Source organism: Mchenga conophoros, linkage group LG17 (assembly GCF_057382185.1).
Source record: "Mchenga conophoros isolate Kocher_MC1m ecotype Shallow Benthic linkage group LG17, M_conophoros_male_GT1.1, whole genome shotgun sequence".
NCBI lineage: Eukaryota > Metazoa > Chordata > Actinopteri > Cichliformes > Cichlidae > Mchenga > Mchenga conophoros.
Window position 1 is genome coordinate 41268610 of NC_140542.1, and position 17620 is coordinate 41286229.

Here is a 17620-nt window from a genome sequence, read left to right on the forward strand (position 1 = left end):
ACACAGGACTGCAAGACACACGGGGTGTGTGAAGGCACAGGGGCAGAGAGCACGGGATACCAGCACTTGGGAGAAGACACGTCACGGGAGTCGAGGGAGCACTTTTGGAGATTTAATGTGTGGTGTACAATTACCTCACTGTAAATAAACCCACTGTTCATTCCATTAAGTCTGCGTTTTGGGTCCCTTCTCCTACATCCCCCACGGTCTGCCCTCCAGACCGTGACAAGTGAATTGCACATTTCAAGTATTGAGTCTATTGCACTGTTGACTATTTACAAAAGTATTGCACAAGGTATTGTACAGTGAGGTGAAGAGGCAATACAGCTTAGTTGTTCCCCCCTCCTTTGTCCTCCTGTCTCCCCTCCCTCTCCCCTCCAGAGAGGAGTTAAACAGTTTGATGGCGTGTGGGACAAAGGAGTTTTTAAGTCTGTTAGTTCTTGTCTTGGGGAGAAGCAACCTGTCACTGAACAGACTCTTCTGGTTGTTTATGGCCGTGTGCAGAGGATGCCCAGCATTGTTCATAATGTCCATCAGTTTCTTTAATGTCCTTTTCTCTGCCACTGTCACCAGAGTGTCCAGCTTCATGCCGACCACAGAGCTAGCCTTCCTGATTAGTTTCTCCAGCCTGGATGAGTCCTTCTTTGCTGTGCTGCTCCCCCAGCACACCACAGCATAGAAAAGTACTCCAGCAACCACCGACTGGTAAAACATCCTCAGGAGCTTCCTGCAGATGTTAAAAGACCCCTATCCCCAAGCCATCCGTGCCCTAAACACACACACCCGCCCTCTCACATCATCTATAATTGACTGAGACAGGACTCTTCCAGACACTAAACCAAGGCACAATGTACATTCCAATTCCTTTAATTTTAAATATGTTTATATTGTCTATCCTGTAAAATAGTCAGATATCTATTCATACTAATGTACAGAATTCACCTGCTTGCTGCTACTACTGTACATTCACCCAGTGTATATACTAATACAATTTTTGCACATGTCGAGGAGCGTGTCAGGCTACATTTCACTGTGTGTTATACTTGTATAACTATGCATGTGACAAATAATAAAGAACCTTGAACCTTGAACCTTGAAGACCTCAGCCTCCTGAGGAAGTACAGTCGGCTTTGGGCTTTTTTATACAGGTGCTCTGTGTTGCATGACCAGTCCAGTTTATTGTCCACCCACAGCCCGAGGTACTTGTACGTGTTGACCACCTCCACCTCCTCCCCCTCTATCTGAACCGGCAGTGGACCTTCTCTGGACCTCCCGAAGTCCACAACCAGTTCCTTAGTCTTTGAGGTGTTGAGTTGCAGGTGGTTTGTGTGACTCCATGCGACAAAGTTCCTCACCAGACTTCTGTACTCCTCTTCCTGATCATCCCAGATACACCCCATGATGGCCGTGTCATCTGCAAACTTCTGAATATGGCATAATTCAGAGTTGTAGCAGAAGTCAGAGGTGTACAGGGTGAAGAGAAGAGGGGACAGCACAGTTCCCTGTGGTGCTCCTGTGCTGCTGACCACAGTGTCAGACGTGATGTCCTTCAGCCTGACGTACTGTGGTCTGTCGGTGAGGTAGTCGGAGATCCAAGCCACCAGGCAGGGGTCCACCTCCATCCTGTTCAGTTTTTCCTGAAGCATACAGGGCCGGATGGTATTAAAGGCACTGGAAAAGTCAAGAAACAGGATCCTGACCGTGCCTTTTCCCCCATCCAGGTGTGAGTGGGCTCTGTGTAGGAGGTACAGGATGGCATCCTCCACTCCGACACCCGCCTTGTATGCAAACTGTAGTGGGTCCTGGGCATGTTGTACCTGTGGTCGGAGGAGGTTGAGGAAGAGCCGCTCTAGAGTCTTCATAAGATGTGACGTCAGTGCCACCGGTCGGAAGTCATTCAGCTCATTGGGCCGGTTCCTTTTGGGGACCGGGACGATGCAGGATGTCGGATTCAGACAGGCCCGTCTGAATCCGACATCCTGCATCGGACATGCACTGGCTTCAGCAGCGGAACACGTCTGGCACTGCGGGATTTGATTCCCTGCCGTTGTAGTGTGTTACTGATGGTGACCTTTGTTACTTTGGTCGCAGCTATCTGCAGGTCATTCACCAGGTCCCCCCGTGTGGTTCTGGGATCTTTGCTCACCGTTCTCATGATCATTTTGACCCCACGGGATGAGATCTTGCGTGGAGCCCCAGATCGTGGGAGATTATCAGTGGTCTTGTATGTCTTCCATTTTCTGATGATTGCTCCCACAGTTGATTTGTTCACACCAAGCTGCTTGCCTATTGTAGATTCACTCTTCCCAGTCTGGTGCAGGTCTACAATACTTTTCCTGGTGTCCTTCGAAAGCTCTTTGGTCTTGGCCATGGCGGAGTTTGGAGTCTGACTGTTTGAGGCTGTGGACAGGTGTCTTTTATACAGATGATGAGTTCAAACAGGTGCCATTCATACAGGTAACGAGTGGGGGACAGAAAAGCTTCTTACAGAAGACGTTACAGGTCTGTGAGAGCCAGAGATTTTCCTTGTTTGAGGTAACCAAATACTTATTTTCCACCCTAATTTACGAATAAATTCTTTACAAATCCTACCATGTGGATTCATGGATTTTTTTTTCACATTCTGTCTCTCACAGTTGAAGTGTACCTCTGGTGCAAATTACTGACCTCTGTCATCATTTTAAGTGGGGGAACTTGCACAATCGGTGGCTGACTAAATACTTTTTTGCCCCACTGTATATGAGTAGTTTCACCTTGCAGCAGAGCTGGAGTCATAGAGTCTGTTTTCTTAGATTTCTTAGCATGTCATCCGTTATATTTTCAGATTGCACTCTTTTGATGGAGTAGATCTCTCTGCTGATCTAAAACTTCAGTGTGAGCTGATAACTGTGACTAAAGTACACAGGAACTCTTACAGGAACAGGGCCTCCCTGGAGAGCCACACATTGTTCTGATGGACAGTCTTCCATGAGAACAGCAGGACCAGTAGCAGCATGGACACACTGAGAACTGCGGTGCCCCAACGGCCAACCGACGAACACAGACGACCAAGTCCATGAGCCACCAGGATACAGTAACCCATGCTGCGAGAGGACAGACAGTGAAGGAGGAAGAAAGAGAAGAGGAAGGAAGCAGTGGGAGGTTTGTGAAGAACAGAAAAGTTACGTTGAAACCAAGTACACCATTGTTTTTCCTGTGACATTACCAATAAGTTTGATGTGTCACATGGCCCTCTTCCTATTGAAAAAAACAAAAGTTGTATCCAAGATGGCCGACTTCTAAATGGCCACCATGGTCACCACCCATCTTGAGGAGTTTGCCCCCTCACATATACTAATGTGCCACAAACAGGACTTTAATATCACCAACCATTCCCATGTTGTTACGGTGTATCCATATAAATGGCCCATCCTGTACATACTAGCTGTATACAGCCACAACCCACAACCCTATATAAGGAAAAAAGTTTACCTTGAAGTAAACTGAAGAGACTTGTGATTATGTTGTAAGAGAGAAGCCTACACCACTAAGACAAGAAAGGAGAAAGTTTTGACTGAAGGAACTTAAATTATTGTCCATGGTCCAAGGATGAATCCAGAAAAGGGGGTTTATAAATAAATAAATTAAAGCAAAATAAAACGCGATGCTGAGGCTAAAACAAGCAGGTAGCTGAAAAGTAGTTTTTGGTTTGCTTGTTTTTTTCCAAATATAAGTTTAAAAAACCATTTGGACTCAAAGTCCTTCTGAAAAAAGTACTAACAGGCCAGAAGAAAAAGACGAATACAGGTGAAGGACAAAGAGCATGTCATGGCTGGAATTTCCATGAGGCTCCTGAACCTACCTGGGATCCGCCCCTGGACAGGGCCACCTCCTCCAGCTCCTGCACACCTGGAGCCAATTGCAGGCAATCAAGCCAGAGTGATTTAAGCCACATGCTGACATTCATTTAACGCCAGTTTGTCATCGACCCATTTCCTGGATTTGTCTTGGCTCGTGCTCTCCCTTCGGACTCAGGATACCATCATTCTGAAAATCACTCTATGCCTCACCTGCCTGCCCGCCATCACACTCCATCTGAAGACACCGGATCTCAGGTCAGCCTTTCCACGCCATTCAGCTCCCCTGGATTCTCGTCACCCCCCCTCTCAACACTCTGTCTCCCCTACTGCAATATGACTGTTTCCTGCCCAGCTCCAGTCTGCATCTTAGGCCCCGTTTCCTCGCCCTAGTTCTGCATTCCCCTAGCCACTTTTTCCAGGCCGCGCCAAGCTCTACGTTTTATTGCTTTTGTCCTTGCCACATTTACAGAGCTTAAGTCTAATAAAATATTGTTAAACCACCTGCTGTCTCGTCTCTGTTCTGGGTTTCTGCGCCTGAGTTCAGTTCAGTACAGACCACTCGGTCCCGTGACAGAGCACTTGGTTTGTCAGGTAAGATGAGAAATGCTAGAATATGTTTACATTAAGGCTAAAGCTTAAATCTGTGATTTATTATTTTTGTTTTCCTAACATACAAATTCTAATTGAGCTTTTTGTGGCTTATTTTTGAAAAGCTAAATAATGCTTAAGAGGTAATAATAATCATCATAATAACAATAATAATAGTTATTATTATTATTGAATATCACATTGTGTCAAAGGTAATTTATTAGACCAAGGCAAACCATCTCCACAAAAAGATATCATTGTTTTTTAAAGCAAACAAACATCAGATGTAGAGCTGTGCAATTAGTAATCAATTGCCAATAGTCTGACACGCACTCACCTCGGCATGTAGAGAACCCTTTCAGCCACGACAAATCCAACCCTAAAGAACAGGTTACTGGCAGGAATGAAGGGAAACACCAGAAACAACAATCCCACCAACACCTCCCTACTGTCTCGCCTCTGTGGAAAAAGAGAGAGAGATGAGCACAGTCACAGCAAACAAATCAAACCAAAAAGTTCCAAGTGAAGAAGCTTCAAACACCATGTGTGAGAAGTTTATTCATTTGGCAGAAAAACTATGTACATTACTCAATAACACATCAAATACACTTGAGAACAGACTATTTATTTATCAACACTGAAGACCGGCATAGAATCAAAGGGTGAAAGAAAGGAAGAGCAGACGTATCAGATCATAATCCACTGTTTCTGAGGAGGTGGAAGAGAAGAATATATCTGTAAGGCTGAGTTACTACAAAATGGGACCAAAAGTCAACAAACGTCTACCAAGACAAACACAATACACACAATTTAAAACTCATGAAACATATCACCTCCTGAAGATTAGCTCCATTGTCAGCATGTCAGTTATCCACAAATTTAAACTGGAGGAAAAAAAGATTTCCTTAGGACTTGCTGAGGAACATCACTGTTTACTTCAGTGTCAGTATAAATCCACTGATACCTATCCGTACATCTATAGAAGCTAAGTAACAGTTAAACTGTCAAACTTTTAATTGTGCAAATATATTGTTAGGCGGTAGGGCTGGGCCATATTATACCGTTCACGGTAATACCGGTATAATGTTAGGCAACGATAGGAAAATGAAATATCGCGATAGAATATGAGTGAAACGCGCATGCACAGTGCCTTTGTTTTCATACGCACATGGCCGATTGTTGAGTGAAACAGATGAACCAGAATTGGTTTGTACAAATGGTGCAACTTCAGTGATGTGGAACTGGTTTGGTGTTTGTCCGTCAAATACACGACAAAGCACATTTTTTTGCAGAACATGCAAGCGGCCGTCGTTATTGTCGGACTAAGATGCTCTTAAATCTGGGAGTAATCTGGGTCCTAAACTCCGTACTCCTCAGTTCAAACGAACACTGCAGCATCACTGAGAGTTAAAAACTGTCTAAATTCTTTCATCTTTAATAAAACAATCAGCATTGCTGCTTTACCAGGTGTAACTATGAAGTTTAACTTCCAGGCATCCATGAAAACAAAATTTATTACATTTAACGGAGTTAGAAGTTAGCAGGAAGCTAGCGGAAGTTAGCTCGCTAGTTTCGCTAGTTACCTAAACATGATATTGCATGTTTTGACTGAGAGATTTCTGAAAAAAATCAAACGTACAGCTCTGCTATCACTTCCAACATAAATGAAGACAGGAAACTAAACAGCAGTGACGTTTGTAGGGTTACTGAAGTTGGGCTAGCTGGTATATAATCATGTGCTACGTGATCGCTAGCGACACAGCTATGTTAGCATAACATAAACAGTGAAGCTGGAGGACGAACACTAACACTTTTCCACTTATAAAAGTTAACGTTAAGGTTCCTCATGGTTAGAGACAAATGCAATCGCATGGCAGGATGCTGTAAAAGGACCAATCTTCAGTCAGGAGAACAACTGAGATAATCCATCCACAATACGAGGTTAGTCATTAATATACTGCAACAACATGGGAATAGAGCAGCTGCCAGAGAATTCAACATTAATGAATCAATGGTACAGAAGTGGAGGAAGCAAGAAGAATGAGTTTAATAAAGTTTGATTTATCTGACTGCTTTGTTTCGCTTAATGTGCCTTATAATCCTGTGCACTTTATGGTCCGAAAAATACGTACTGCACACTGCAGTTTAATGTTGCAAAGCACCTCTTTTTAACTTCAGTGGATATTATACATGGTTATGCTCAGGATATGTCAGCCCATTTTCACTGGAAATGCCTTTTGGTTAAACTTTCAGCAAGGAATTTGCATTTGCACTGTTACATTTTTATAAAGCTTTAATGTACATAAAAACCAGCTTCTTGTTTAAGTGAAAATAAATGGAAGGTTGTCTTTTTGCGCTAGTAATGTTGTGGAGTTGTATTTTGTCTCGCATCAATTATATCGTCAGTTATATCGTTATCACAAATTTTCAAATATATATCGTGATAAATATTTTTGGCCATATCGCCCTGTTCTATTAGGCGGTACAGTTTACTGCAGTTAACATTAACAACCCGCTAGCTGCAAATGATCACGTGCAGTTCTGAAAGCAGTGTGGTACAAACAACATTTGAACTTGAATTCATGTTGTTTGTACCAGACTTGTTCTCCAGACAGTGAAGTAGGACCGTCTCTGTCACTTAAATTCCAGTGAATTAAATACAAAATGTTTGAGAAAAACTTATATGTGTACATTCACAATTTCCAACCTTCCCTTTATTTCAAAGGCTAAGTGATCATCTGCAGAGGAAAAAATTTGCCACGGTGTGGTGCACCAAGGTATTTTTTAAATGGACCCAAGAGCAGACACTGCAGGAGACAGAGTGAGCCTTTATTAGGGCTGAATGAAGGCAAAAAACAAAAACGCTAAGAAGAAAAACAGAAAAAGACAACTAAACTGAGTACAGGCTATGAACTACTATGAAACTGTGAAAAACTGAAAACTATGATGAGTATGGTGTGGAATAACAGAGGCCTTGACAGTGAGTGAATGGAAACACAAATAAAATGTCCATCAAAAGCACAGGAGCGCAGGGAACAGTTCATAACTCCTCAGGGGGCCAACCCGGAGGGTGACGGTCCAGAAATTCATAGTTCATTTGATCAGGGGGCCGGCCCGGAGGCCGACGGCACAGGAGTTCATGGTCAAACAGTTCCGGGGGCCAACCGTGCGGACGGCAGCGGCGTAGAAACAGTTCCGGCGGCCGACCTCGACGGCGATGACGTCCAGCTGGTGGCCCGGAGAGTGGCCGGTAATTCCGAGGTGCAGAACGTGGCCTGGGCGGTGGCATAACAGCCACAGGACCAGGCGAAGCAGACGCAGAAGCCGGACCAGGCGACGCTGAAGCAGAGGCCGAGGCCGGACCAGACGAGGATGACGACTCGGATGAAGCTGGACCAGGCGACGCTGATGAAGCCGAAGCCGAAGCTGGACCAGGCGACTGCGTGGGCGGAGACACGGAGGCCGCAGCTGGCGTGGGTGAAGACACGGCTGCTGCAAACGTGGATGAGGCTGCTGGTGGAGCAGCTGGTGGCTGAACGGGCCCCTCGGACCCTCCAGCGGAGACAGGAGGCTGAACGGGCCCCTCGGACCCTCCAGCGGAGACAGGAGGCTGAACGGGCCCCTCGGACCCTCCAGCGGAGACAGGTGGCTGGTGCGGTTCTCCTGAAACCCCAGCTGACGTGGCATGAGGCTGAACGGGCCCCTCGGACCCTCCAGCGGAGACAGGAGGCTGAACGGGCCCCTCGGACCCTCCAGCGGAGACAGGTGGCTGGACGGGCTCGCCAGAACCCCCAGCGGACGAGGAAGGTTGCTGGACGGCCTCCTCGGGCCCTCCAGCTGACGAGGCATGAGGCTGGTGCGGTTCTCCTGAACCCCCAGCTGACGTGGCATGAGGCTGGACGGGCTCCTCGGGCCCTCCAGCTGACGTGGCATGAGGCTGGACGGGCTCCTCGGGCCCTCCAGCTGAAGCAGTGGCAGGACCAGTAGGTGCAGAGACTACTGGCTGAACAGAAGGCTGAGCGGGTGATGGAACAAATGACTGAGCTAAACACTGGGGAGCTGGCTGAGCTGCACAGTGGGCTAACGGCTGAGCTAACGGAAACACAGGAAAATGAACTATGGACTGGGCTGCTAACAGAGCTAATGACTGAGCTATAGACTGAAAAGCATGCAGTAGTGATGGTGGCGATGGTTGTGGACTGAACTCTCCTGAGCCTCTGGAACACAGGGAGGACTGCTGGGGGGGGGGGGGGGGGGGGTTGCCTGAGCCTTCAGCAGAAACAAGAACTGGTGCAGGCACCTGCCGGACACTAGCCGCTCCCACCCGAGGAGTAGGTACGGGTGCGGAGACGGGCTGTATCCTGGCTGACCTCACCCTGGGGACCGGCATGGGTGCAGGGGTGGACTGGTTCACAGCCCCCCTCACCCTGGAAGCCGGGACAGGCACCGGCAACGGCTGGGCAACTGCCCTTCTCACCCGAGGAGCTGGTACGGGTGCAGAAACTGACAGAGCCTCAGCTGGCCTGGAAACCAGAGCAGGGACCAACTGGACCTCAGTCTCCCTCACCCGAGGAACTGGTACGGGTGAAGGGGCACGCTGGGCCCGAGCTGCCCCAGGAGCAGGAACACGAGCAGGCAAAGGAGCAGGCTCAGAAAAAACAGTCTTAGAATTGGCAGGCTTAGGGTTAATATGTACCGGGTCGACAAAAACAGACCTATCAAAAATGAACTTAGCATTTTTCCCACAATGTTTTTCAGTCTTTGTTTTAGCAGGTTTTGACGTCCTCGGGTTAACAGTCTTAGAGTGAGCTGACTTGGGGATGACTGAACCAGACTTGACAAAACCTGAACTGACAGAACCTGAACTGAGTGTTTTAGACCTGGTGACATTGCTCAGTTTTTCCTTTAACAGCATTTACAGCCTTTGGCGAGTGCTTATTGTCTGTGATTTCTCCCTGTTCAAAGGGAGCAAAATGAAAAAACTTTTCCCAGTCTATGTCATCATCCAAAAGGGAGACTCCAACAGTGTCTGGGGTGAGTTTATTGTCCTTTTCAGTTATGGCTTCAGGTGGGATGTGTGAAAGGCAGTCATTATAACTCACCACCGGGAGTTGCTCAGCAAGTGAAAAGTGACGGCGGCGTGAGCGTCGCTTCCTCTGAGGAGAGGAAGCTGACGGGGCATACAGTTGAGCCTCTGACGTGCGGGACGGCAAGGCAGAGGCTGGAGCGTGAGCATCCGAAGAAAAACAGAGCACTCCCACCTCCCACCGGGGCAACAGGCGGAGGCTTTTGGCAACTTCGGGGACCTCCAAAAGCCAGCCGAGTTCCGCGGAATATGTGCTCAAAATCCGGAGCGCGCCACGGCTTCCAGCGGAGCTCCTCCTCCAGCTGGGCGAGGGCTGCCTCCTGGCGCTCATACAGCTCACTGTCTGCTGGGTCCATGTAATGGTCGTAGTCTTCTGTCATGTTTCGGCTGTGTACAGGCAGGAGAAGGACCCAAACGCAAAACTCACGACAACGAAATTAAACTCAAAAAGCTGCTTTATTGCAGAATGGCATGGAAAACTAAACTGGGACATGGATAACTAACACACAGGGAAACACAGCCATGAGGGAGACTACGACACTGACAAAGAGAAACACAGGGCTTAAATACACAGAGGGATAACGAGGGAATGAGACACAGAAGGAGAGCACAGCTGGGAGTAATCAGGCATGGACGAGACAAGGGAAGCAAAGCTAGAAACACTCACATGAGACATGGACCTTCAAAGTAAAACAGGAAACACACTGACTGAACTCTAAACATGCAAACTTAACAGCAACTGAGAAGACAGACTATAGGGACCAGAAACATGGTACAAAGAGGTCACAGTAGACACAACATTGAACACAGGGAAGCCATATTACAAAGCCAAAGAACTAAACCTATGATAACCATAACTGAAATCTAGGGAAACAAGAAACAGTACAACAAAGGACTCAAAACATAATCCATAATATAAAAACACGAGATCTCTTCAAAATAAAACAGGAAACATGAGAGGCAGACATGACAACATAAGACAACAGACATGAAACACACGAAGGGAAAGGGAGACTTCACAGGGGTTGAAAACACAAGGGGGAGCTAATAAGCAAATGAACATAGGAAACCTAATAAGCTTAAACATACACTATAAACATCAAAAGAACCAAAACTCAAAACACTGGGTCATAAGACCCAGGATCGTGACATAAATGACTGTTCAGTACAGAAATGAAGCCCAACAATCATGTTTTACAGTCCTGTGGTCTCAGCCTCAGATACTCAACTAATCAAAGCTCATGTAGAAACAAACAAACAAATGAACAAATATTTTCTCCTTCATTTCTGTCAAACAAAGCTGTTTGAAACGTTTCCAGCTGTTAGTGTCATGGTTGCTAGGCAACCTGGGCAGCGCGACGGAGGCTAGACCGTCCCATTTCAGAAGCCTCGCACTTCCGGCCTTAGCGGTCTTTGAGTACGCGGCCCTTGTGGACCGTTAAGGCTGCAGACCCTGAATTGGGATACAGCCATACACACTAGGGGTAATCAGGGGAAGGAAATAGCTGACACAAATGAACCCAATGACGTTACAGGGGAAGTGAACCTAAACACAAAGATAAAGACACAACAGACTCTTTCAAAATAAAACAGGAAACACTAAGAACATACAAAAATCAAAGAATAAAACTAAAATACACAAATCACTGAGTGTTAGTGTTAGTCAAATTTTAGCACAGAAATGGCTTTAGTGAAGGTTACAAATTATCTTCTTATGGCCTCTGACAGTGGACTCATCTCTGTGCTTGTCCTGCTAGACCTCAGTGCAGCGTTCGATACTGTCGACCATAATATCCTATTAGAGCGATTAGAACATGCTGTAGGTATTACAGGTACTGCACTGCAGTGGTTTGTATGATATCTATCTAATAGACTCCAGTTTGTGCATGTAAATGGAGAGTCCTCTTCACACACTGAGGTTAATTATGGAGTTCCACAGGGTTCAGTGCTAGGACCAATTCTGTTTACATTATACATGCTTCCCTTAGGCAGCATCATTAGAAGACATAGCATACATTTACACTGCTATGCAGATGACACCCAGCTCTATCTGTCCATGAAGCCAGATAACACACACCAATTACCGTAAATCCCGGACTACAGAGCGCACCTAATTAAAAGCCACATGCTGTAATTTTAGAAAGAAAATTAATTTTGTATACAGAAATATTACACCTGAGGATTTTTACCGTTTAATTTAATCCGTAAGGTAATATAAACATAGTAACATACAAAAATACATACTGCAAATGCTTTTTTTCCCCTCGAACAGCGCCTGTAACACGGCTACCTGTAAGTATACGTACGTATTGGTAACACACAAATTACGCTGCTTATGGTTTTTTTACGGAACAGTGCACAAACAACATTACAACGTCTCTTAACAACCGGTAAAAATATATACCGTATATATACTACTTATCAATTTTATTGGTCTACTATTACCAGGCAAAATGTTTTTGACCGCATGAAAAAAGATATGCATTAGCCGCACGTCAGTATAAGCCGCAGTGTTCACAGTGTGGGAAAAAAGTAGCAGCTTATGACCCGAAAACTAGAGTAGTTAAACTGCAGGAATGTCTTAAAGACATAAAGGCCTCCAATTTTCTGCTCTTAAATACAGATAGAACTGAGGTTATTGTACTCATCCCTAAAAAACTTTTATGCCCTTTAAATGACACATTTGAGGGCAGACAAGATTCACGAGGCAGCAGAGATCATGGGAAATGTGATCTAAAGCTTTTTTGAACTACATTTCTGTTCTTACCTGCAGTGAAAAGATGCAGTGCAGGCATAAAGCAATCATCACTACAGCCAGCAGCATAGTGGCCACATTGCGCACATCACCCAGCGATTCCACCAACATAATGCTGCCAACCTGCCAGTCATAACACAGCACAATGGGGGCCAGCAGCAACCAGGCATTAAAGGACAGCAAATATGAGTAGGTTAAAAACCTGTGGAGAGAGGTTAGAGAAAAAAGAAGAAAAGGACAAAGATATAATAGATGCTTGGTTGTCTAAGGTTACAACTAATTTAGAATAATCTAATAAACTGACATTTAAAGCCCAGTCAAAGAAACCTATAGCAGATCATGGTATACTGAATCCTAAACGTCTTTAAAAGAGTCATGCTGCAGTTGCTGCTGGTGTTCATGTTTGCTCTGATTTAGTCTTTGTATTCTCCCCTTTTGTAAGTGCAGCACAGTATTAAATCCCAGTTCTTTTGTGTTCTTTACGGCCAAGAAAGACACAGGGCTCAGAGTGGTCAAACTGAAACAATGATCTTTAATTTTACATATCTGGGATATGGAGACCTGAACACAAAACACACAACCCCAGGTCTGAAGCACAAACGGAAGCCTAGTTATTTATATACTTGCTCTCTACGTCACACCACACTTTAAGTTTCGATCGAACAGCCTAGTTGGTTTCACTTTCTACTGCAGTTACCATGCTTCTGCAAAACCATGTCGTTTCCTGTCAACACTTTTGGCACAGAGTGTACTCAGAGTTAGGCCTTTCTTATATAAAGCAATATAATCAACATATAAGCATTTAAGATTATAAATTTAAACCTCAACAACAGTTATTATCAAACCTGTGTGACTCATGTATTAATTCTGAAGATTTGTTGTAGCTACCTGCTTCTATTAAAACAGCAAAACTCAACAGTGAGAACTGACAAACAGGACATTGAAGGCTAAAACACCTCTTAATTGAAAGAGTAATTTGGCACCCAGACTTTGCTGTCTGCTTTTATAAATTACAAAATTCAAGAGGCAATGTGTTTGATATGTCAGTAATAATTAATTTGATCCTCAAAGCCTGTTAGGACGTTAAAGTGGTTCAATCTTTTGGCAGAAAGCATCTTTGGATACTTCCAAACTATGGGCACTAATGTGTTACAACCTCAACTCTTTTAGATTTTTCCAAGTAATGCTGACACCACCAGTGGGTAGGAATAATGGTAAATGGCCTGCATTTGTATAGCGCTTTTCTAGTCCCTAAGGACCCCAAAGCGCTTCACACTACATTCAGTCATTCACACACACATTCACACAATGATGGCAAGCTACATTGTAGCCACAGCCACCCTGGGGCGCACTGACAGAGGTGAGGCTGCCGGACACTGGCGCCACCGGGCCCTCTGACCACCACCAGTAGGCAAACACGGGGTTAGTATCTTGCCCAAGGATATTTGGCATGCAGCCACGAGGCAGCCTGGGATCGAACCACCGACCTTCTGATTAGTGGCTGACCTGCTCTGCCACCTGAGCTACAGCCAGCTAAATAATGTAAACTTCATTCTACTCCTTTTTAAAGTATATATATTTTGTGGTATATTTGTGGGAACTTTATTTTTATTTTCTATGTTGTTTTGAATTTACAATGTATTTTCTTGCTTGTTGTTATTTCTATTTACATATTCAAAATAAAACAATTGATCAGTCAACCAGTCAATCAAAATGTGCAGTGATTTGTGCCAGTTCATATACAAAAAAGGTTATGGTGCTTTATATTGATTTATATTGATAAACATATGCAGATACATTAACATTAATTAAAACTAGATACAATATAAAAATAAGAATAAATAATAAATAAATGTCAAACTTTACTACAGTATACAGGGTTTACCAGATGAGAATTTCATTCACTGTTAAATGCTGTGCACGGAGCACACGTGCTAATAAGAGAACACACAGTCTTGCCAAAAAGAAGGTTTTCAAAGGACTTCATGTGGTCCTGTGAAAAACTAAGTACATCCTTATGGAATCCAAAATACATGGGTAACATGAAAGACCAACACAAAGTGGTGCAGACGTGAGAAGTGGAACGAAAATCATACATGATTTCAAACATTTTTTACAAATAAATAACTGCAAAGTGGGGTCTGCGTAATTATTCAGCCCCTTTTGGTCTGAGTGCATAGGCAATTGTCTATGGTGTGAAAAAAGTGTGTAAAAGCAGCAGGATATATATTTCAGTTCTGCTGAGCCAAATAAGACTGGTCAGGGTGAAGAAGTGACAGCCAAAGAAAAGCTTACCACAAAACAGAAAAGTTATGACAAATCAGACTATAAGGCAAAAAGAAAGTGCAGCTTTATGGTTTCATGGACAAAATCATTTCTGTGGCTGCGATATGATGAGCTATATAACCAGGGCTGCACATAAGTGGTCCGCAGGTGCGCATTCGCTGTCAAAATAAAAAACACGCACAAGGGTTAGGGTTAAATTTAAAAACTGTACTTTTGAGTTAAAATATATATTTATAATTTTAATAAATGACAAATTAAAAAGGCATGAACATTTTTTAGTATCGAAAAAATATCGAACCGTGACACCAAAGTGTGTGTGTGTGTGTGTGTGTGTGTGTGTGTGTGTGTGTGTATATATATATATATGGGCGATCGTGGCTCAAGAGTTGGGAGGTCTAGTAAAACGCTATACAAATACAGGCCATTTACCATTTACATACTTAAGGCACATATTAAACAAATATGTAATAAATATCCTGTCTCAGAGTGACGCTGAAAAACTAGTTCATGCATTTATTACTTCGAGGTTGGACAGCTATAATTCATTATTATCAGGAAGTCAGGATGAAAATCCTTCAATTATTCCATAATGCTGCAGCAAGAGTACTGACTAGAAAGAGAGAGCATATAGTTAGGGCTGGAACAGGTGACCCTGAATCCTCCCTTAGTTACGTTGCAATAGACGTAGGCTGCCAGGGATTCCCATGATGCACTGGGTGTTTCCTTTCCAGTCACTTTTCTCACTCACTATGTGTTAACAGACCTCTCTGCATTGAATCATATCTGTTATTAATCTCTGTCTCTCTTCAACAGCATGTCTTTATCCTGTCTTCCCCCCCTAACCAATGACAGCAGATGGCCCCGCCCCTCCCTGAGCCCTCCCTGATCAATTTTAATTATTATTTTATATTTAATTATTGATGACTTGCTGATCTGCTTTCCATTTTTAATTTTCTTTATCCCTCCTTTTGATCTCCTTGCAGTGCCAGTATTCCTATATCAATTTTTTTATTTTTATGTCTTCTTAAGTGTTTTATTTTCTATTTATTTCCAATCTCTGTCTTGTGCAATAATGATAAGTCTTATCATTAGTGGCTACTTAAACACAATGCACAAAAAACCCCAAACAGGTTAGTTAACGCTCCTATTGTTCATTTTTGGAAGCGGCTTGTCATAAATCAATGATGTAGCATAAATCGGCTGCCTGGACACATCAAGTTGTTTTTCCCCGTGTATCAGATAGTTCAGTAGCGCCAGGCCTCCACTCCCGTCCACCACTGATATAAAAACCATATATATGTATTTATGGTTTACCGGACAATATTTCAATGTTAGAAACAAGTTATATGGATATTAGAAGACTTTTTAGGACAAAATGTTCAATACCAGATTCTTCTGTCTCCATCTGAGTGTGATGCTGACCTGGTGAGAAAGTGAGGTGAGAAGGAGGCGGGATTGTCTTGTTCAGAAAAAAGCGGCATGGATCCTCCCATCAGCCAAAGCCTGAAAGACACGATGATCACTACCTGCAGGATAGAGGAGAGAAACATCTCAGCAAGCCACTCCTTTTTAGACGAAAGTCTTTCCAGGGATTGTGAGTCTACAGCAGGCAAAAAGGTATTGAACATATCACCAATTCTCTAAGTAAATATCTTTCTAAAGGTGACATGGAATTCTCATCAAATGTTGGAAACAGCCTGTCCAGACCACACACGCAAAGACATTAAACCATAAATTATGTGTAATCATTTCCATTCATCCTTTCTTCAATTATATGAACCATGCCAGTGTCATATTCTGAAAAACAGCCCCACACTTCCAAACTTTTCTTTTGATGTTGTGTTTTTGGTGATTTTTGATCTGCAAACATGCGTGTATTATGGCAGAGTTCAACGTTTACCAGACCATTCTTCTGGGATTTCACAGGCTTATTTAAATGTTGCTCAACAAACTAAAGGATGTTTTTGCGTGGTGGATGTGCATACTTGCCAAGGCACTTGACTGCATCACTTATCATTTTCTTTAAAACAAGACCAGTCATTACCTGCGGATTCCAGGTATTTCTGCAGCTCTCCACAACTGCTCCTTGGCTCTTGGATAACTGATAGTTCTATTCACTCCTCTGTCTGAAACAAGGCAGGGAGGATCTGGTCACAGCCAGTTTATGGTGAAATAATGTTCTTCCCACTTCCCAGTTATAGATCCAACACTGCTCAATGGGACATTCAGTGTTTAATCATTTCTTCTGTAACAATGCCATCAGCATGTTATGAAACAACAGGGTTGTGAAGGTCATAGGAGACCTCAGCGGTTTTACCCGTCATGAGAGGTTTCGTGTGCGACACCTTGGTAATGTCGCACCATTTACAGGCCATCAGTTGGAACTGAAGCAGCTGGTGTTCATTTGCACTAAGTGGCAGGACTGATTTCTAATTACTGATAGATTTCAGCTGATGCCATGAATTTCCATGGCTTTTTGCACCTTCCCTGTACAATACTTTCTTTTTTTTACAATTATTATAGGTGTTTTAAGGCTGTAAAACCCATCACTACACACTTTATACACTTTTTTCAGACAGGCATGAACATTTTCACACTTTTCTGTCTTGTTTAAACTCTCAAAGTTCAAATCTTCGTAGAAAAATAAGTCCAGTATTATAGAATGAAACCAAATATCAAACCCTGTTTTCAGGCCAACAACACGGGAATAGAGCAGCTGCCAGAGAATTCAACATTAATGAATCATTAAAGAATCAATGAGGAGTAGGGGAAGCAAGAGGAATGAGTTGAGTAAAGTTTGACTTATCTGACTGTTTTGTTTTGCTTAATGCACCTAATCCAAAAAAAAAATAGGGTAACTAGCATGTCCAGAAGTCCAACTTTTTGTGCAATGGATAGCATCTTCCTCTGCCCTTTCGGTGCTACCATAGGAGCCTTTGATGGTGCAAAATGTTTCGTCAACAGTGTTGTGTTTGTTGGAGAGAAAACTTACAAACATACAGTATAGCACCTCAGAGTCACACTGCTAGTGATTGAAGATTTATATAAATTTGACAAGCTGAATGC

General features: G+C 43.7%; 1 protein-coding gene across 1 annotated transcript in view; it reads right to left on the reverse strand.

Moving 5' to 3' along the window:
* The window catches only part of tmtc1 (transmembrane O-mannosyltransferase targeting cadherins 1), a 94125-nt gene that overhangs the window by 32234 nt on the left and 44271 nt on the right, over positions 1-17620 (reverse strand). The window contains exons 6-9 of the mRNA XM_085251029.1: positions 15977-16080; positions 12281-12470; positions 4765-4886; positions 2916-3083 (exon numbers count right to left, since the gene is read on the reverse strand). Of these exons, the coding sequence (XP_085107155.1) occupies positions 2916-3083; positions 4765-4886; positions 12281-12470; positions 15977-16080 (584 nt within the window). The remainder of the gene's footprint in view (positions 1-2915; positions 3084-4764; positions 4887-12280; positions 12471-15976; positions 16081-17620) is intronic.